The 21574-nt window shown below is 41.7% G+C and overlaps 1 protein-coding gene across 1 annotated transcript in view; it reads left to right on the top strand.

The window, feature by feature from the left end:
- Window positions 1-21574, top strand: part of FBXO47 (F-box protein 47) — a 422258-nt gene that overhangs the window by 30020 nt on the left and 370664 nt on the right. The window contains exon 2 of the mRNA XM_089657332.1: window positions 4378-4542. Coding sequence (XP_089513458.1) covers window positions 4378-4542 — 165 coding nt within the window. The remainder of the gene's footprint in view (window positions 1-4377; window positions 4543-21574) is intronic.

Here is a 21574-nt window from a genome sequence, read left to right as displayed (position 1 = left end):
CCAAAACTGGCAAAAAATAAAAATTTGTTGAACAGTGTATTTAAATATATAGAATTTCATGTATGTTTTTATAAACTTTTTATTAGATATTTATAAATTGTGTGTTTATGTCAGTAATGTTGTCTATGATGTAACTTTCCTTGTATTTACATATTTTATTATTATTATTTATACACACCCTATGTGTCACTTGAAGTAAGCTAAGGAATATTCTTATTTTCCTGTTTTATTATTTGTTTCTACCTTTCATGTTCAATTGTAGCCCTGATGAAGGGGGGAACATATTGGCTATTGTCCTCAATTAGTATTTCACTCATTCTTTTGGATGTTGCACTTCAATCCCCTGTTCAGAATTTGGGCTCCCCATGGACCTGACACCCAGAGCCTGGATTCTTGTTTCCTGATTGCATCCATACACTGTTTGGAATCTTCTTTAGCTTCATCAAGTTTGGCCTCATCCTCCCTATCCAGGGATGAAATTTATCACCGGGTCCCGGCCGGCGATTACCCGCCGGCGCCCGCTAATTACCAAGCATCTCCGACAGGGAGAAGGACTGTTTTGTTTACTAACATTCCTCCTCCCTGTCAGCTTGGACACACTGCTTTGGATGGCTTTGCACAGCACAGCTATCCAAAGCAGTGTGCTTACAGTGAAGCACACAGACACAGCCCCCTAGTAAAACACTCCCAGCACACAGTTAACCCGTTGATCGCCCCTCATGCTAACCCCTTCCTGCCCAGTGCCATTGGTACAGTGTCTTTGCTTTTTTTTTTAGCACTGATCACTGTATTGGTGTCACTAGGGATGTCAGTAGCACCAAGTCAGTTCCCGCCAGTGTCAGAACCAATTAATTTACACGTATTGGGATTTGTTTTTAGCAAAGACATGTAGCAGAATACATTTTGGCCTAAATTTATGAGGAAATGTGATTTTTTACATTTTTTACTGGACATGTTTAATAGCAAAAAGAAAAAAATATTGTTTTGTTTTCAAAATTGTCGGTCTTTTTTTTTTTTTATAGTGATCAAATACTACCAAAAGAAAGATCAATTCGTGAGAAAAAAAGGATGTCAATTTATTTTGCGTGCAGCGTTGCACGCAATTGTCAGTTAAAGTAACACAGCGCCATAACGCAAAACATGGCCTGGTCAGGGGGTCAAGGGGGGTAAATCCTCAGGAGGTCAAGTGGTTACCAGAGCACTGACCATACCTGTTGAGAATTATTATTATTATTATTATACAGGATTTATATAGTGCCAACAGTTTGCACAGCGCTTTACAATATAAGGGAGACAGTACAATTACAATACATTTCAGTACAGAAGGAATGTGAGGGCCCTGCTCGTGGAGCTTACAATCTAAAGGAAGGGGGAGGTGATACAAAAGGTGATAGCTGCGGGGGATGATCTGGTGGAGGTGATTCAAGTACAGTTCTTAGGTGGAGGTGGGGTAGGCTTCCCTGAAGAAGTAAGTTTTCAAAGATTGCCTAAAAGCAGACAGGGTGGGGCTAACCGGACATGCTGTGGTAGGGAGTTCCAGAGGATGGGAGAGGCTCCGGAGAAGTCCTGGAGGCGAGAGCGTGGGAGGAGGCAATGAGGGAGCTAGAGATGAAGACATCTTGGGAGGAGCAGATTGGGCGATTTGGGTGTTATCTGCGGATGAGATTGGCGATGTAGCTAGGGGCAGTGTTGTGGATGGCTTTTTAAGCTGTGGTTAGTATTTTGAATTTTATACGTTGGGTTAGTGGAAGCCAGTGAAGAGATTGGCAGAGAGGGGCAGCAGTCACTGATTGGTTGGTAAGGTGTATGAGTCTAGCAGCAGCATTCATAATAGACTGAAGGGGGGATAGCCTGTGTAACGGTAGACCAGTGAGGAGGGAGTTGCCGTAATCGAGGCGGGATAAAACCAAGCCGTGGAGAAGTTGTTTTGTGTCATTGGTCAGAAAGGGGAGGATTTTGGAAATGTTCCGGAGGTTGAGGCGGCAGGATTTAGCCAGTGATTGGATGTGGGGCCCAAAGGAGAGGTCAGAGTCTAGGATTATGCCTATCACCCTGGCATGAGGGGAAGGACCAATGGTTGTGCTGTTGACCTTAACGGTAAAGTCGTGAGTGGGGGATCGGGGAGGAGGAAATATTACAAGCTCGGTTTTGGAAAGATTTTAGTTTGAGGTAGTGATGTGACATCCAAGCTGATATGTCGCTTAGTAGATTTGTGATACTTGAGGAGATTGAGGGGGTGAGCTGGGGAGCGGAGAGATATATCTGGATGTCATCAGCATAGAGGTGGTATTGGAAGCTATGGAAGGTTATCAGTTGGCCCAGGGAGGAGGTATAGAGAGAGAAAAGGAGGGGCCCAAGGACAGAACCTTGGGGTACCCCAACAGGAAGAGGAGCGGAGGAGGAGTTGTATGTGACACTGAAAGTGCGCTGAGAAAGGTAAGAGGAGAACCAGGAGAGAGCAGAGTCACAGAGGCTGATGGAGTGGAGTTTACTGAGGAGGAGCGGGTGGTCGACTGTGTCAAAGGCAGTGGAAAGGTCAAGGAGTATGACTATGGAGTAATGGCCGTTGGCTTTAGCAGTTAGTAGGTCATTAGTGAGTTTTAGTAGGGCAGTTTCTGTGGAATGTTGTGGGCGGAATCCAGACTGTCGGGGATCAAGAAGATTGTTGTCGTGAGGTAGCAGTTCACACGGTTCTGAACAAGGCGCTTGAGAAGCTTGGAGGCAAATGGGAGCAGGGAGATGGGTCTTAAGTTATTCAAACAGGTGGGGTCCAGCGAGAGTTTTTTGAGAATGGGGGTAAATCAGTGCATGTTTGAGTGGGGAGGGAAAGGTGCCCATGGAGAGTGAGAGGTTGAAGACATGGGTTAGAGAGTTTAGGATAGAGCAGGAAGGAGGCTGCAACAGTTGTGAGGGGACAGGATCCAGGGGACAGGTGGTGAAGAGGGTCTTGGAAAGGAGTTCGATAACTTATTTGGTGGTAACAGGGTCGAAGGAGGAGAGTGTGGAGTTTGGTGTTGGGCCTGGTATGTTGGTTATTAGAGATGGAAGCTTGACACTGGAGATCTCATCACGAATTGTGTTGATCTTCTTGAAATGACTGGCAATCTCCTGTGCAGTAAGTAAGATGGTGGGTGGAGGCAGTGGGGGGTGGAGTAAGGAATTAAGGGTAGAGAAGAGTTGACAAGGATTGGATGAGAGGGTCTTGATGAGAGTGTTGTAGTAGGCATGCTTAGCAGCGTGGAGGCTGGAGTTTTATTTGAGAAGAGCGGATTTGTAGAGGGTAAAATCTTTCAGTTTTATGCCATGCTCGCTCAAGAGTGCGGCTGCGTCTCTTGAGACTTCTGGTGTCATCTGTTTGCCAGGGTTGTGACAGGCGAGGCCTGGTTCTACGTGTAGAAAGAGGAGCAAGAGCGAGAATGCACCACTGTTTAAGGATCCATCAAAAAATTTTTGAAAACCTTTCCAAATCCTAGCAATGTAGAAAGCATTAGCTGTGCATGCCTTTTGATGGTGTCTCCCCAGAGTTGATTTAGAAACCCAGATAAAGGATATCATTTGGGTAGGAGCACTGGAATACCTCAACAGAAGAAACCTAAACCTCCAGCTGGCTCTCCTGAGGCCACGAAAAGTTTTGTTAGTCCCAGGCTTCAGCCTCCAAGTCCAAAACTGAAGCCAGGGACCCAATCACGATCCTCGGTCCCTTGGCTTCCCCAAATCTGTAAGTCCTCTTCATAAATGAACACCCCACTTTTTACAGTCAGGAACGACTATTGGCTTTTGTGGACATCTGTTTACTAAACATCTTGGATTCCTCAATCCTGGTCACAGTTGGTGATGGTGGGTCACCCAGGCCCTAAAATGCCAGGACAGTACAAATTACCCCCAAGTGATCCCTTTGTGGAAAGTAGACAGTCCAAGGTATTTAGTAAAAGGCTTGGTGAGTTTGAAGTTGATTTTTTTGGAAAATGAAGAAATTAAATAATTCGTTTTTCACAAAGTTGGCATGGTAAGACAACTATGTCAAGGTATGTCTCACACACAACATAGGCATACTTATAATTACACCTCAAAATTGATAATGTAATCGCTGTGATTGGTCAAAGGGATCACGATACCTGGGCCAATCACAGCAGGCCAGTATCGAGCAATGTGATCTGGGTCACAGATTGTGCTGCTGCACACCCTAGGGGGCACACATGAGGATGACAAGTGATGTCCTCTCAGAACTGGAGAGCACCCGCCTGGCCCTATATATACATTGGCCAGGTGGGAAGTGGTTAAAGGTGATCTGTAATATATATATATTTTTTTCATTCTTTTTAACTTAAATGTTACATTTTCTGAATTAACAACGTCCATGTGTTCTGTTTATTTCAGTTAAAGATGTCAGTATAATGAGCATGGTTTCCAAGGCTATCAATGATCGTCTTATTGGCTACATCTCTTCTGCAGCAGGAAGTCGACATCTTCTGCATCAGGACTTCCACCATGTTGGCATAGTGGATGGAAGGACAGACATAGTGAATCACTACAGAGCTTTAGGTGAAGAGCTAGTCTCAAATAATCCTCTCTTACAAATGTTGGTTCGAATTTTATTATTTTAGTTTGGTGTAGTGCTTCGTCAGCAGTTTTATGTAGTGCTCCATATAATTGAATTAATCTATATATGACAACCTACAAATCAACACAAAGCAAAGGCATAGATAACATTAACTGCAGGGGTGAACAGTATTGTAATACCTTTCCTGCAACCAGTGTACTATACCACTAGGGTGCACTCTAGGAATTACTATGCTAAGACCCAAGTCTACTGCAATGGTACCCCTTACTCTAGGCAATAGATGAAGTCCTTGTAGGGCAGCTTATCTAAAGAGACAGTCTTTTGCCCTAGCTCTTCAGCAAGATAGCGTTGGGCCTGGTCTTTATGGTGATGCACATAAGTACAGTCCCAGTAAAGTCTGCATGCAGTGGTATGGTTCTGCTAGCCAAATGTCCAGTCCCTATGTGTTCAGTCTCAACTGGCAGCAACAGGTCAGTATCAGCAATGCCCTCTCAATAGTCCCAGTGACATAGCCACAATGGTCCTATTGTTCATACATCTTTTGGATCTGTTTGAGGTGGCTCCGGTCCTCGTCCCACAGGTTTACAACACTCCGATCGCTCTGCAGCAAGAGTCTATGTTGCAACAGTAGAAAAGTCCCCAGCCTCTGTGTACTTACATCCGTTCTTTCTGGTCCCCCAGGACCCTGATCTCTGGCTCAGGTCGTGGGCTTGTGTTAGGTAGGCACACACCCAGATAGGCAGATATGCTCACTCCTCATGGCAGTGAAGCCTAGAAACAGCCCTTTCTCCTACCTATCACTATCTCCTTTTGGGTACTGTAGTTCAATGGTCCATAAGGATAATCCACATGACTCCCATTCAGAACTTAAACTCCTACAGTTCAATGGGGCCAGCATACAAGTCTTTAGAGCTACTTTGGCTTGTCTGCTTCCTCTGCTGGCAGGTGGCAGACAGTGTTACTTGATCCAACATGACAGTTCAGTGAGGACATTGAGAGCCTAACTTCCTAACTTGCTCTCTATCTAGCCAAGCACCTGCCTACACACTCCCCCCTCCAGAAATCTTTGGTCAGAGTCCAAGGGTCCAATCAACACATAGGCCCTGATTCACTAAGACGTGAGTCTACTATCAGACTCTGACCATTCAGGCAGACTCCGTTAAATCAATCAAGACCTGTCAGACTTCTGAGCAGCGTCTAGCAATCTCATTAACCAACGTCTACTTTGCTATTAGTAAATGTGGAATCAGGTCTGGCACATTTTTAGGTGCAATACCGAATATGTTCGCTAGATGGCGCACAAGCGCGAGCTTTATTAGCATTGGCGTTTTTGTCTTAGCAAAAGAGAATATTTAGAATAACAAATAGTACACCTATATTAGAATTTTTTTTTTTTTTTGCTGTTTCTCCAAAATGATCAGGAAACTAATGCATTTACTAATGAATGTCATACATTCTATTTTCAAATATTAAACATTTTCACACTTATATCTCAAATCCCAATATAATTATATATCTTCATTCTCTTTAATCACGTAACTATTCTAAAGACAAGTGCAGCGCTATAAATGCATGTGATCAATAATGAACGCATGTAAAAACCAAAAAGTGCAAAGAATTGCACTTAATGATGTAAAATGGTAAATGGTGCTAAAATAAGTTCATATAATCATTCCTGAATATTGGAATGTCCTTCATGTCAGAGTACCAACTCAGAGAGTGCCTATGAATGGCACGTGTGCTCTCTCCGTGACGGACAGTAGTGCATGAACTCGTGAAAGGTAAATCACCCTTGGGACTGGTCTACACTCACCAGAACAAAAGTATTAATGCGCATGGGTCATACACATCACACATCTGGGGGTGCAGCGGTATGCTGGCAGCTATGGGTTAGTCATCCAGCTCCATCCATCCATCAGGGTGGGTGCCCAAGTGGTCCTGGGGAGAAATTAGCTCAGCCACAGGAGCCTGAAAGGTGCTTAATAGAGTAGTACACTGTCACAGGGGTGGATGACCTTTCACAATTTCATGCATTACTGTTCGTGGTTATATTTATCTTGTGTAATACCATTTTAGTAGTCTATATCATTTGACCAGCGCTCGCTTTATCATTTTTAAACAATGTAACTATTCTACATTGTAAATTTCATATATCTATATTGTACCGCGCTCCAAAATTAATAGATCTAAGTGCTCTAAATAAATAAATAAATATTGTATATAACTAAAAATTCAATAATAATCTATATAAATATTAATATCAATTGATTTATTAGTCGTTCATTTTATTTATAAATTCAATATTATTAGTATTTTTATACACTGAATTTATTGCTTTATTAGTAAGAAAACTTCTAGTGGCTCACAAGTATTTCATTAATTTGCATTATTCTACATTGTAGCTCAAACTGTGTCTCCCACAGTGGTTTAGTGGTTAGAGCTCTGAACTTACTGCACTTGGGTCATGGGTTCAAATCCCAGTTTGCATGCTTTCCCTGTATGGATGTGTTTCTGCCAACACTCAAAAGACATGCTGTTAGGTTCATTGGACCTAGTTACATGGCTGAGTTTCTGCCATTGTAACTTTTTTCTCTTCTTTTAAATCTGTCTCGTTATACAACTTGACCCCCTCCCCCACCCCATCATCACCTGTCCCATATGCAAATCTATGGATCACCGCCCCACTCTTTTTAACTATTTACTGATCAAGTGAATGTGTCTCATTTTCTATCAGCTACAGCTCATATCTCACATTATTATACGATTGCTGATTGTATATCACCACTAGTCTGATTGAATTCACAATCCCTGGCCAGTCCCGTTCCCTTACCTCTAATAATCTTTAGGACCAGTTCACACTACATGTGTTTCATTTGCTTTTTCGGCATCACAAATGCACAGAAAGAAGGTTATATGGTTGTCAATGTCATAGTTCACATCAGCGCTTGCATTTTCAGTGCATTGCAGGTGCTGTAAACAAAGTTGACCACGCTGCATTGTTTCTGCACAGAACTGTACTGGAACACATTGAAATGTCCTTGAATGTACTAAAACGCACACGTCCCTAATTAAATTGAATAAAAAGAAAGTAGAAAAAACTAACTGGAAGGGATACAAAAATGCAATGCAACGTGTCCAAAACGCATCCAAAATGTACTGGAACACACTAAACATGCATGCCAAAAGGGCATGCAAAAACGCATCAGGAACACATCTAGACTGTTTCTATAGTGTGAACTGGCCCTTAGGACTGGTTCACACCATTGGTGGTGCAGAAACGCATGCAAAAACACACATTTTCCAGCACAGCAAAGAAATGCAATGCCCTTTGCAGATGTGCACGGTTAGGTGCAACACACTTTTAAAATAATATGCCTGCAGTATTTTTGCATGTTCCCACACATTAGGCAGGCCATTGAAATTAACGAGCTGAGAAAAAAAAAAAAAGTAAAAAATGCCCCATTCACACAGGTCCTCTGGCCTGTACAACATGAATGAGTGGGTTGTTTATGTGGCTAGAGGCACCCGTTACACTATGGGGACACAGCAGCTGTATGAACACAGGTTTTAATCTGACAGGTGTGATGGCGTGGGGAAGTGGCCCTGAATGCTCACTGTGTTCAGGGCTGTACACCTGCACCCATATGCTTGTCAAATTATGACCTGCAGCAATTCCATAGTGTAACATAGGTTGCCTGCAAACGGCGATAGCCACAAAAACCAACCACTGATTCCCACTCTACAGGCCACAGCACCCATGAGCCCCAAAACCTCAATTACACCTCAATTACACACACAGCTTTATTTATGAACTCAGTATAGTTTTATCATTTAGATTTCACAGGAATATGGTTGGGATTATGTCCTTTAATAATGTTTTTAGTGTATTTTTACCATAAATATAATTTGGATATTTTCTCTGGCGGTGGGGGGCTGTCAGGTATGCTGTACGGGGCCCCATGATATCTAACAGTGGCCCTGGGTGTATGCTTGTGTCTGTGCCACCTGTATAGTTAGGAAGAACCTTGAACCTCTGCTATGTACCTCAATGGATCTAGGAATTGGACATGTTTTCAACTAAAAATACAACAATTATTAGTAATATTTCCCCAGCAAATGAGGATCAGCTCCTCGGTGGAGAACAGCGATTTCGCCATGTCCAGATGTGGTCTGGAATTCCACAAAAGAACAATTCACAAAACTACAAAATAGACTTTCAAATTACCACTAAACTCTCCTAACTACACTCCCATCCACTCACACTCCCCACTTCCACTTCCGGGTGTGGACAAACTTCCTTCGGCAAACGTCATGACATATTTCCGGTATGACAGCTGCTCTAGTGCCTCCTCCAACAGCCGTCTTGGCGTTTATTTGTGCACCATAGCAATTTTACATGCAGCTCCATTGTGTATATGACATTCGCAAATATATGTTTGCAGTTCTATTGTAGATTTTGTATTGGTGAATGTATGCTTGCAGCTATACTGTGTGTATATGACATTGGCAAATATAGATTTGCCAGTAAAGGCCCAAAGTCAACATGCATTGGGGGCCCAATTTATTACTGTTAAGAGGATTGTAGAAAAAGAATAGCTAGCTGCACATTGAACACAACCTATTCATTGGTACATAACATGGTCTTGTGGTGCAATAGAGGGCTTTTGGTTTGTTATTTTGGACATACTTGAACATGTGCGCTCTAACAAGGAAGATTTGGGCATATTATATAGCTAGCAAAAATAAGTGTTAGGGGTGCTAGTACATTTCAGATACTTATATAGCGCTGTCAATTTACACAGCGCTTTACATATAGATGTGGTAAATTCACATCAGTCCCTAACCCTCAAGGGGCGTACTAAGAGCCCTAACCTACATTCATACATATACTAGGGCCAATTTTGACAGGATCCAATTAACCTACCAGCATGTCTTTAGAGTGTGGGAGGAAACCGGAGTACCCAGAGGAAACAGGCACAGGGAGAACATGCAAACTCCAGGCAGGAGGTGCCATGGCTGGGATTCGAACCAACGACCCTAGTACTGCCAGGTGGAAGTGCTAACCATTTAGCCACTGTGCTACATACAACCAGCACATGAAATAATCCCCCCCAAAAAAAAAAAAAAACATAGTACAAATGTTTATTGATCAAATACACATTCCACATTTATTTGGACAGCAACAAAAAGCTACATTCAATATCTTGGTGTGGAAAAAAAAAAAAAAAAAAAAGCAGGATTGATGTTGCTGAAATAGAACGGTCCTGCTATAAGAGCTTACAATCTAAAAGATTATACTTATAATGAAAAAAAAAATAAAAAAGTGAGCGCTCTCACATCAGCAGCCAATGCACCCAAGGCAATCACAGCAAAACCTTCAAAGATACACAAAAAAATTTAAGAAGTGCGGCGCTAATATCTAATGAGATCTGTAGGCCCATATATGTCTCAGGTAATCTAAAACGTACTGTAATAACAGAAATAATGGCATAAAACAGAAATAATGTCTAGTACTTTAAAAAAATGTAAATAGTAATGCCCAGGCGAGTAAACGCAGGGTCTTGCATAGAAGCTAGACCGGTGAGTGCGCAATTTTATCGTTTGATCCTGGGCTTACTAGCTTCTATGCAAGACCCTGCGTTTACTCGCCTGGACATTACTATTTACATTTTTTGAAAGTACTAGTCATTTCTGCTTTATGCCATTATTTCTGTATATTACAGTACGTTTTAGATTACCTGAGACATATATGGGCCTACAGATCTCATTACATATTTATTAGCGCCGCACTTCTTAAATTTTTTTGTATACTTATAATGAACTGTGCTTTCACAGGTTACAGCAGGAAACAAATGGTTAATATTAATCACTTGGGCTTATTCACAGAAGCTGCAGATCAAAATATCAATATAAAAATACATACATGCCAAAATATAAACACCTCCCCCCTCCCCAAATCCCCCACACATATTTCTCACCATGTTTGTCTGAAAACTGCATTTCATTCTAAATAAAGCAAACTTGGAAGAGCAGAGCAATGGACATGTGTTAGGATTACAATGCAAAGGTAATAAACACAATTATTATACAATAACACACAAACACCTTAGAAGGAAAAACATGCAAAACATTAACAGACCACATCAAAACACAGCATGAGTGTGGCCTGGGGCAATTCACCACAATATCTCTCCCCCCCCCTCAAAACACAGCGTGAATGTGGCCTGGGGCAATTCACCACAATTTCTCTTCCTTCCCAAACCACCACAGACAAGGACTTGCAGTAATAATGTGCCTATACCAGGCAAAAATTAGCCCCAACTGCATCTCTATATATAAGGTAGGCCACACCCACCACTGTCATTCATTTGGTCAGAGAAAGTGTTTGCACCTGATGAAACCTCTTCCCACCTGCGTTAACCCTTGCTATACAGGCCCCACAAATCAGAGTCAGAAAGAAAGCCACAGTGAACTGTACCTGTGCAGCATACAACAGAACATTGAACAGAGATGCGAAAGGGAACCCTATTGGCAATATTTCTTGGCCCTATGGGCACAATTCACTCCAGATTATCGCATGAGTTAAGGCAGTCACATGACCACATCTCGCATGCAATACTGAAAATGTCAATTCACTTCTGCTAGTATGCGGTATTTCCCATAAATTGGAAAAACACTCAGGAAATCAAACATAAATAGGCCTTACACCACGGTCACATCAAAGCCGATTTAGAAATTGTGCGACGTACAGTGAAGATGCTGATTTCCTTACGATTTGCAAGACATCTGACACAGATATCTATGCAAATCGTCACAAAAGTAGTACATGTACTACTTTAGAAATCAGTGTCGGAAACGCACCCATGTGACTGCTCTAATAGCAGACAATAGGGTGCGACTTGGCATACAATTTGCAAGTCGCCTGCCAAGTTGCATCCAGGGTGCACGATTTCAGGTGCGATTTGGGAATTGAAATTGTACCTGATATCCGATCTAATGAATGTGGATGTGAGTGTCTTAACGTAAGCGATTTGCTGCAGCACAATTTTAAAAGTAGTTCTCGTCTAACTTTTTCAGCATTTTGTAGTGATTTCACATATAGACTACAATAGAAATCGCAATGCAAAACACAATTGAAAACGCAATAGCTCATTGGTAAATCTACAGAAAACACGATGAAATTGCCAACAAAAAGCACAATTTTAAATCACATCTAGTATGAACCAAGCAGGCAATTCAACAAAGGAAATAAATCTTGGAAGGCATGCGGTATCTGCATGCTCAGATAAGGGTCTGTTATGGATTTCCCAAAGGATGTGGAGTGCAAACCAGCATTATCCAATCAATCATTAGTCCAGGCCCTTATCTCATCCCATGGTTTGACATTCACATAAGGTGTTACTTTAAAGGTGTTTGAACAGACAAGGCCTCATTCTAATTCACATTCTAGGGTTCATTTAAACAGAAAGCAAAGATGCTACCACCAGCACATGTATGTTAGGGTAGTCACACAGAGATCATGCAAATTCATTGCTGTGGTTGGGATTCAAACCAACAACCCTAGCATTGTGAGACAGTAGTGCTAACCACTAATCCACAGAGCTGTTGAACACTAATCCTGCCTGTATTTCTGTGGTGTGAATCAACCCTAAGTCCCTGGGCAAGGTCAGTGTAACTAGCCAGATATCTCAAATGTGACACAAATGTTGTGCTATGTTGCCAATTAAGATGTATGTTGGTTCTATGTATCCCAATACAAAGGATTGCAATACTAATACAGGCGTACCTCAGTTTACCATCGCCTCGGTTAAGGTAATTTTCGGTTTACGAATGAAAATCCATTGAAAATAATGCCTCGGTTTACACAATTGTTGATAATTTTTTTTCACAATACAAAGTGTATGTCGGCACTGATTTTCAAATGCAAATGCCAGCCTTTTTTTTTCTTCACTATAGTTCACAAGCTTAGAAGTCACTTTCCCCGAAGTTACAGAAAACTTTGTATCTGTTAATAAACTCAAAGTAAACATTGTTTCCTTTAGGGATTTAAATTCCAAGAAAACTTTCTCTTTTAGCTGGGGGAAGTGACAGGTGAATTTCTGAGCTATAGTTAAGAAAAAAAAAAGGGAGAATTACATTAAAAAACCAGCACCATAATAAATAAAAAACGGCATGGGGTTCCCCCTCCCATCTACACCAAGTCCTTTGGGTCTGGTATGGATATTAGGGGGAACTCCACGCCGAAATTAAATAAAAAACAGCTTGGGGATCCCCCCAAAATCCATACCAGACCCTTATCCGAGCATGCAGCCCGGCAGGTCAGAAAAGGGGGGGGGGACGAGCAAGCGAGCGCCCCCCCTCCTGAACCATACCAGGTCACATGCCCTCAACATGGGGGGGTGCTTTGGGGCAGTGGGGCTCCCCCCCAAAGCACCTTGTCCCCATGTTAATGGGGACAAGGGCCTCTTCCGTTAGTGGGATAATTGGTCGGCCATTTTTCGGGATTTTAGCATATTTTGTTTATCAGTAAAGTTGGAAATTTTTTTTTCCAACTTTACTGATAAAAACAATGTGCCAAAATCCCAAAAAACGGCTGACCAATTAACCCACTAAGGGCCCGAAAATCGTTCGATTTTTTTTCGGCAGAAAAATCAGCCGATTTTAGACCCATCCATGGCCTGCTTTAGATGGGTCTAAAATCGTCCGAAAAAAAAAAAAATCGGCTGATTTTCGGGCCGTTAGTGGGTTAATTGGTCAGCCATTTTTGGGGATTTTGCCACTTTTTTTAATTGGTAAATTTGGATAAAAATTGGCCGATTTTGCAGATCGGCCGATTTTAGCTGCAATGATTGGCAAATTGGCTGATCTTTTAACAGATAAAAAATCTGCACATCAGCCATGACCTGCAAGAAAAAGAAGAAGAAAATGAAAAAGAAGAATAAAAAAAAGAAGAAAAAGAAGAAAAAGAAAAATGCAGGCCATAGATGGGGCGAAAACTGACCGTTTTTAAAAAAAAAAAAAAAGAAAAATCGGTTGTTCAATGGGCCGACGTTATCACCAATGGTAAACAAATTGTCCGATTTTCGCCCCGTCTATGGCCAGCAAATATAATAACGAAGTAATTACTTCTGTCCCTGCAGAGAGCTGCGCTATTATATTTGACATTAAAAAGTATAAAAGGTTGCAACATTGTATCTATATGTATCCGAATAAAAACATCTATATCTGAAATGGATACAAATAGATACAATGTTGCAACCTTTATACTTTTTAATGTCAAATATAATAGCGGAGCTCTCTGCAGGGACAGAGGGAATGTTTCAGCTGTCATCGGGGTTTCCCACTGACAGCTGAATTTTAAATTATTTCCGTGAATTAAAAAAATAATAAAAAAACAGCGTGGGTCCCCCTCTCATCCATACAAAGCCCTTCAGGTCTGGTATGGATATTAAGGGGGAACTCCACGCTGAAATTTAAAAAAAAAAAAAACAGCGTGGGTCCCCCTCAATATCCATACCAGACCCTTATCCGAGCATGCAGCCCGGCAGGTCAGGAAAGGGGGGGGGACGAGCGAGCGCCCCCCCCTCCTGAACCATACCAGGCCACATGCCCTCAACATGGGGGGGTGCTTTGGGGCAGGGGGGGCCCCCCCAAAGCACCTTGTCCCCATGTTGATGGGGACAAGGGCCTCTTCCCCACAACCCTGGCCGGTGGTTGTGGGGGTCTGCGGGCGGGGGGCTTATCAGAATCTGGAAGCCCCCTTTAACAAGGGGGCCCCCAGATCCCGCCCCCCCCCCCACGTGAATGAGTTTGCGGAACATGGTCCCGCGACTCATTCACTAAAAAAAAAAAGTGTGGCGTAAAAAAAAAAACACAGTACAGGGTCTTTGACAAGTCCTTTATTAAAACAATGTCCCCCGAAGTAGATCCAACGTCAATCACGGCGGCGGCGACCCGAAAAAAAAAAAAAAAGGTTCCGCTCCCGTCGGAGGCTTCCAGCCTTGTGAAGAAAAGGCTAGCTGACATTTCTTAAATAGGTTAGGGGCGGAGCCAGCCGGGGACATCATCCCCACCCCTTACCTATTTAGGAATTGTCAGCCTGTCTCTCCACTGAGGCTAACTAGCTGAATGCAGGAGACAGTCTGACAGTTCTTATATAGGTAAGGGGCGGGGCCAGCCGGGAACAGCAAGCATGTGACATGGGGCGGGTCACTCAGATGATGTCCCCGGCTGACTTTTAATATAAGGACACTTACCTGTCCAGACATCCAGTGATGTCCTCACCCAAGCCGATTCTTCAATCAGCTTCGGGTGTAGACGCTGGTATCTCAAGTAAGGGAAACCGGCAGTAAAGCCTTGCGGCTTCACAGCCTGCTTTCTACTGAGCATCCGCGAAGCGTGCTGCATTTTGTAAATAGTCCAGCAGTCTTTTGGGACCTGTGAAGTGTCCCAGAAGGTTTTGGGGGAAAGAGGGGGACTGAATTTCCGACTCAGATCACCACGGTGCATCTGACCTAAAGTGGGAGCAGGTATTTGTCAAAACCAGGTACCCACTTCCCACAAAAAATGCCAAATGTGGCAGTGAAGGTGGGGAGGATGCATACAAGCAAGATTTCTCCGTTTGGGTGAAGTTCCGCTTTACGTTAACACTTACACAAACCCAGGTAATTCTCATCAATATACAAATTTAACAAGGGAACCTCCCACTATTTCTTAGAAAGAGCAAGATTGCCTTGTCCACAAGCCATCAATATCAGGATGGCCCACCTAGATGTGTCAGGAGGTGAGTTAGAGGAAAATATGGCAACCACCCCAATTTATAACTAGTCTTTGCAGTAAGGTGCACATGGAAGGGCAATGCACATCACAAACAAACAAACAAAAATGCCCCAACATACTTACCAGCTAACCTGCAAAAATAAAAAATTGACCCTAGCAACTCACATTAAAAACAACTTGCAAATATATGTGGAAGCCATAGTGCCTGCACCAAGGCTCCTCTGTTTATTGCAGTCCTATAACTATATTTTTTAGAAGGCTCCAAGTTGGAGCATATATAGTAGTGCATAAATTAAGGGTAGTCTCACTTGGAGGGAGCCCACTGCTCCTTAAAGGCACAGGGACACATTGGATACCCAGCAAGAGCACAATGGCAGCTGAAGGCATCCAATGTGTCCCCAAGCCAAATCCAGTGAACGAGCTATACAAAAAGATGGCAAGCACCACAATTTATAACTATTCTTTTCAAGTACACATCAAAGGGCAATGCACTTAAAAAAACTCTAAACTTTCCTAGAACACCAGCTAGCCTGCAAATACTCCAATTCATTTTTGCTTCACCCTGTTTTTCATTATAGAGCATGAAGGAAGTTTCAGCCAGTTATGGAAAATACTTCCTTCTGTTCTTAAACAAAAGTGCTTAAGGATAAAGTTTGCAAAATGGCCTTTTATAAACACACAGCTTATTCGTGGGAAAAAATACTTTGCCAATTTCTTAGCAAGCGGCATCCACTGACTGTTTCTGTCTTAAGCAAGTTTGTTGCATACTTCCTCCTAGTCACCAAACAGCTCCACAATCTTGCTTTTCCTAAACAGTTTATGCAGCATTTTGCTTAGCACAAGCAACAGAAAACACTAGAGACAATAGGTCTCTTTCAATTGGACTTTTGCCCAAATCCTGTCCATGAGCCCATGATTTTTTTGTTTGCTTTTACCTTTTTAGCTAACACTTTGTATTAATTCTTTGCAATACAGCAAGAAAACAAAAGCTCAGTAGTATAATAATGTACTCTTAAACTAAAGAAGAATGCTGCATATGCAAACCACTCACAGTCACACGAAAATAATAAAAGATATACAGATTGTGATATATATATATATGCGCCATCTACCTTTTCCTAGAAAATGCAATAGTCTGTAGGCAATGGGTAACACTAAAAGTCACTTAGCTTTCTTTGGAGCTGGTCATCAATTTCCTTATTGAACAGGATTCCTGACATGAAATGTTTGTAAAAAAATAAAAATAAAAAATACTTGATCCTGGCATAATCTCTGTCTCATATGCAGCTTTAGTGTCATCTCATATGAAATGAAGTCCCTTTCACAACAATCAGGCCATCACCATTACCCACTTGCCAACCATGCTATAGCCAAAAGACAGCTACAACATGGTTGGCTAGTTCAGGAAGGGTGTCTATTGACGTCTTCTCAGAACCCTGCCCCCCTGCACGCCCCCAGGGTGCACATTGGGCACGCTTTGCAACCGCTGTGTCCTTTACCATGTGATCAGCTATGTCCAATCACAGCCGATCACATCATAAACAGACTTGGCAGTTATCGGCAGTCTTTTCCTCGTGCTTTAACAACGTGAGGAGAGCAATTCTCACAGAGGACATTTACACTGATGATCAGGGCACTGACCATCAGTGCCCTGATTACACTGTTCAACAAATTTTTATTTTTTGCCAGTTTTGGAAACAAAAGGATCCATTTCTTAATGAATTTCACATTCTGAGTTCAAATATAACAATGAAATTTGTCAATTGGCTCTAGTTTTTCTGTAAATGGAAAGTTTTCTACTATAGGCATAATGACTACATAATGCACAATAATTATATAGATAGATGTCTTTCCACAAATATAAAGCAAGTGATATTGACTACATAACAAAGCCTAAATGGCATAATATATTGCATAGGATTACCAAGAAAAATTATAGCCATAAGCTAAGTTGAATCATTTTAATACTTAGGATTCTCACTAGTTTTGTCTTCAGTTTGTGTCAATTTTGCTTCTCTTGGCTTTTCTCTTGTATTCGAGGAAAGGGCTATCTCTTACAACTGCACGTGACTACACGCTTCAGGTTCTTCCTCACTTGACTCAACCACGAAGGATTCTGGTGCTTTAGGAATTGGTAGCCCCTCTCCATGAGGAACTGGACGTATTGACGATGGAATATTTGGATAGTGCACAGCTAACTTTTTCTTCTTATTTAGCCCTTTTACAATTGGAGGCACCATACAAAAGTAACAATTACTAACATGATCTGTTGGCTCTCTCCAAATCATTGGCACAGCGAAAGGCATAGATGCCTTTTTTCCATTCAATCATTGCTCCAGTGCCGTCCCACAAGAATTGCAGCATATATGTGGTGCCCAGCTCTTGTCCTGGTCTCCTATCTTGCAGCCAAAATACAAGTTGTAGGCTTTCTTAATCATTCCTGTTATCCTCCTTTTTTGTGAGATAAAAGTTATTTCACTGCAGATATAGCAGAAATTATCTGCTTTATTCACACAAGTTCGAGGCATTACTGAGTAGCCTATATAAGCATAAAACGAAATGTAAAGACGCTGTCGAACTACAATCAGCTACAAATACTGCAGCTTTTATGCAGTGAAGTGATGCAATTAAAGGCTAATATTGCATCATCTCAGTATACATGCAATTTTCTATTGGTCACCAGCATCAATTGCGCATTATGCAGCTGAAGTTGCATCATAATTTTGAATGGCTTACGTCATTAGATGGGTGAATATATCATGGAAACTAGAGCCAATCAACATTTTTTAGGGTCATTTTCATTTTCAGCACCCCAAAATTATGTAAGATTAGCTAATTTTATACCCAAAACTTTTTACCTGTTGAACAGTGTTATCAGTGCAACCCCATCAGAGCAGCCTGTCAGTGCCCATCAGTGTAGACTATCAGTGCCCATCATTGCCGCCTATAAGTGCCTCCTCATCAGTGCCGCCCATGATTGCTGCCACATCAGTGCCGCCTCATCAATGCCCATCATTGCTGCCTCATCAGTGAAGAAGAAAAATTACTTTTTTGCTAAATTTTATAACAGAAACTAATTAAAATTTATTTTTTTCAAAATGTTCAGTCTTTTTTAGTTTGTTTAGCAAAAAAAGAAAAAATCCAGTGGTGATGAAATACCACCAAAAGAAATCTCTATCTATCTCAAAAAATTATAAAATTGTCATTTGGGTACAGTGTTGCATGCCCAATTGCCATTCAAAGTGCGACAGCACTTAAAGCGGAAAATTGGCCTGGGGAAGAAGGGGATGAAAGTGCCCAGTGGGTTAAACTAGCAGATAATAGGGGGGGGTGGTAGTTGTGAACGCAAACAAAATTATGAAAGGTAGGAGGCAACTTGCCACTGTTTGGTTTACACAACTAATCAATGGTCTCATTAAACACTACTAAACTACATGCATTTGGGACTCACCAGTGTAATTCCAGATAATGCACAAATTGGTAACATCTGTATGCTGCTGATGATCCACAAACCAGGAAAACCCAGCAGGCTCATAATATCAGGTATGACTAGACTCACTGAACAAATGTTACCCCTTGTACAAAAACAGCTAAAGTCATTAGTCAGAAATACTACTAGTTTCCTACAAGATACCAGTTTTCCTAAAGAAGCTCCAAACTTCTGTTTTATGAAATTACTGTAATAAACGTTGTTATGCCAGACAGCAATATGACAGAGGTTAGAATATAGTAGCATTGTTCAAAGAATCAGGGATCCTTATAAATAAAGCTTATCGATTATCAGATATTGTATAATAAAAAGACAAGAAAAATAATCCTAACCAAATACTGTAAATACAGATCATGGATAATGCAGAGTTGTCAAGCTGCAGATGCAACTGTTTTTTGTAGCTTGATTGGAGCATTTACCAAAATAACATGACCAATCACAGGATGTGAGAAGGGGCTGAAGGATGCAGTAGTGCTTCATGGTAGTTGGCAGAACCTCTGATACAGTTTTTCTGCCATATTGGTATACATCTCATACCTAATAGTTTTATGGTCCACCATAAAATTACCTTTTGAGCAAGACCACACACTATACAATATATGCTTAATACAGTATATAATTTCCTAAAAAGATGTAATGTGCCCTATTAGCCCGCAGCACCTCACAGGACAAGGGTGTGTGGTATTTGTTTAACCAATCTTTTCTGATACATGCAGATATATTCTTGTTTTTAATGTGACCTTATCATAACAGGATTTAAGAATTAAGATTCTATTTTGAGATATGTTGAGCACAAATCCATAACAGAAACAGATTTCTGTAAGTCAGGGGTAGGCAACCTTACAGAGGTAGAGATATAACTGAACAACATGAGTGACGTCAAAGATTACTGGGCACAATGTTGCCTCTTCATGCCTTATTTAAATCCATAATTGCCATAATACCGTGTCGCAATTGGGTGCATTGCACGACAATCGTGGTTTTAAATCAGGTGGTGAGGGGGCAACAAATCGCCTTTTCACCACCTTCAAACACACTCCGATTTTCAGAGTAGCAGCAGTTCTTACTGCACTTGTGAATGAGCCCTTAGTTGCATTGGACAGAGGCACCCATAGGGCTCATTCACATGTAAAATTGGGGAGTAGTAAAACCCTGCAGTTGAGTCACTTAGCAAAAGTAGCACCCTCCTAGTTAGGTGCTAATATAGGTGTTTGTAGTTAAACTTGTTTTTATGGGCTACTGCATTCAGAAAGTGCACCAAACCCACAAGATATAATAGAAGTCTGTAGCCAAGTGCAACAAACCCACAGGAAAGCTGCAGGCACACTGCACTGCACCCTGAGGTGTGGGTAAACTGCAGTGCAAAAGTGTGAAAGCAGCCCTATACTATTATGCCCAATGTATCGCTTCACACTGACCTGAAGATCTCTTCTTTTCAGCTGCTGGCACCACCCTGGAGACTAGTAGCCGAGATAAGAGATGGAGTGCAGTTGGTATCACTTTCATGGGACAGGAGCCAGCACTACAGAGGAGGCATCAGCTTATGCGGCTCTTGCTTCCTACTACAGCCTCCAACCTTACAAGTAGTCCCTCTGCATTGCACTCTGTTTGATGCTCTGGGATGGTGTTGGGTTTCTAAGCCCAGACCGTGATCTACCAGTCACTTGGTCAGGATCTACTGGTAGACCATGATCTACAGGTTGCTGACCCCTGCTGTAAGGAATTTACGCAAGGCACTCCAGCCCCTACATATGATAAGCTTGTGGGTAGAGACTTTAAATGTTCTGCAATGTATCTCATAGTCCACAGTTATGAGTTTTTAACTGTTCTGCAGACTATCTTGTGATCCTCAGCTGTGAGAGCTAAACTGTGCTATCTTTACTGAGAGAAGAGAGTCCTCTACCATTGTTCTTAAGCGTTTGAGTATCCCATGCACCTTACCCCTCCCTTGTTTCTGCAAGCAATAAATTACAAAAAGACATTCCCCTCGCTTGTTTAATAGCATCACAGTAAATAGATTGTTGCCTGTGTGTTTGGTAGCTTCTGCACTATTTTGGGAAGAACCGCTTAAAATCCACACCTCCTTTGGGAGTAGTACTACATTTACTGCTATGCTGTCCCACTAACTTAGCTGACAGCTAGCTAACAAAACTGGCAGAAGCAGTGCTGTGTTTCATTCCAAAACTGATGTGGATAGTTGTATAAAACTGCAATACAACCAAACAAACAGGTTACAATATGTTTTTATACATGTCGCTTTCAAAAGCTTTACAATAAACACAGTTCTTTTGGAGAGAGCCCACCTCCAAATCCCACTGCAAATACATAGGAGTGTAATCCAAATACACCATTAACTTTAACAAACAATGATATGTGTATTAGTGGTGAAAATAGGCAAGCTTTACTAGTGTGCTCTGCACTGATGTGAGGGTGAAATTTTATTAATAAAAAGCAAAACTGCTTCTTACGTGACAGGAACTAGACTGCAATTGCAGTGAACAACCAATAGATGGCTCCATCATAATTTTTTATTTATTTCAGGTACTTGTATAGTGCCATCCATTTACTCATATATATATTGTACATTCACATCAGTCCCTAACCCTCAAGGGGCGTACAATCTAAGGTCCCTAACTCACAATCATATATACACATACTAGGGACAATTTAGACAGGAGCCAATCAACCTACCAGCATGTCTTTGGAGTCTGGGAGGAAACCAGAGTATCTGGAGGAAACCCACG

This window comes from Staurois parvus, unplaced genomic scaffold (genome assembly GCF_062004578.1).
Source record: "Staurois parvus isolate SC_StPar_1 unplaced genomic scaffold, SC_StPar_1.0 ptg000983l, whole genome shotgun sequence".
Classification (NCBI taxonomy): domain Eukaryota; kingdom Metazoa; phylum Chordata; class Amphibia; order Anura; family Ranidae; genus Staurois; species Staurois parvus.
The sequence above is the reverse complement of the archived record's forward strand: the minus strand, read 5'-3'. Positions and strand labels throughout refer to the sequence as shown.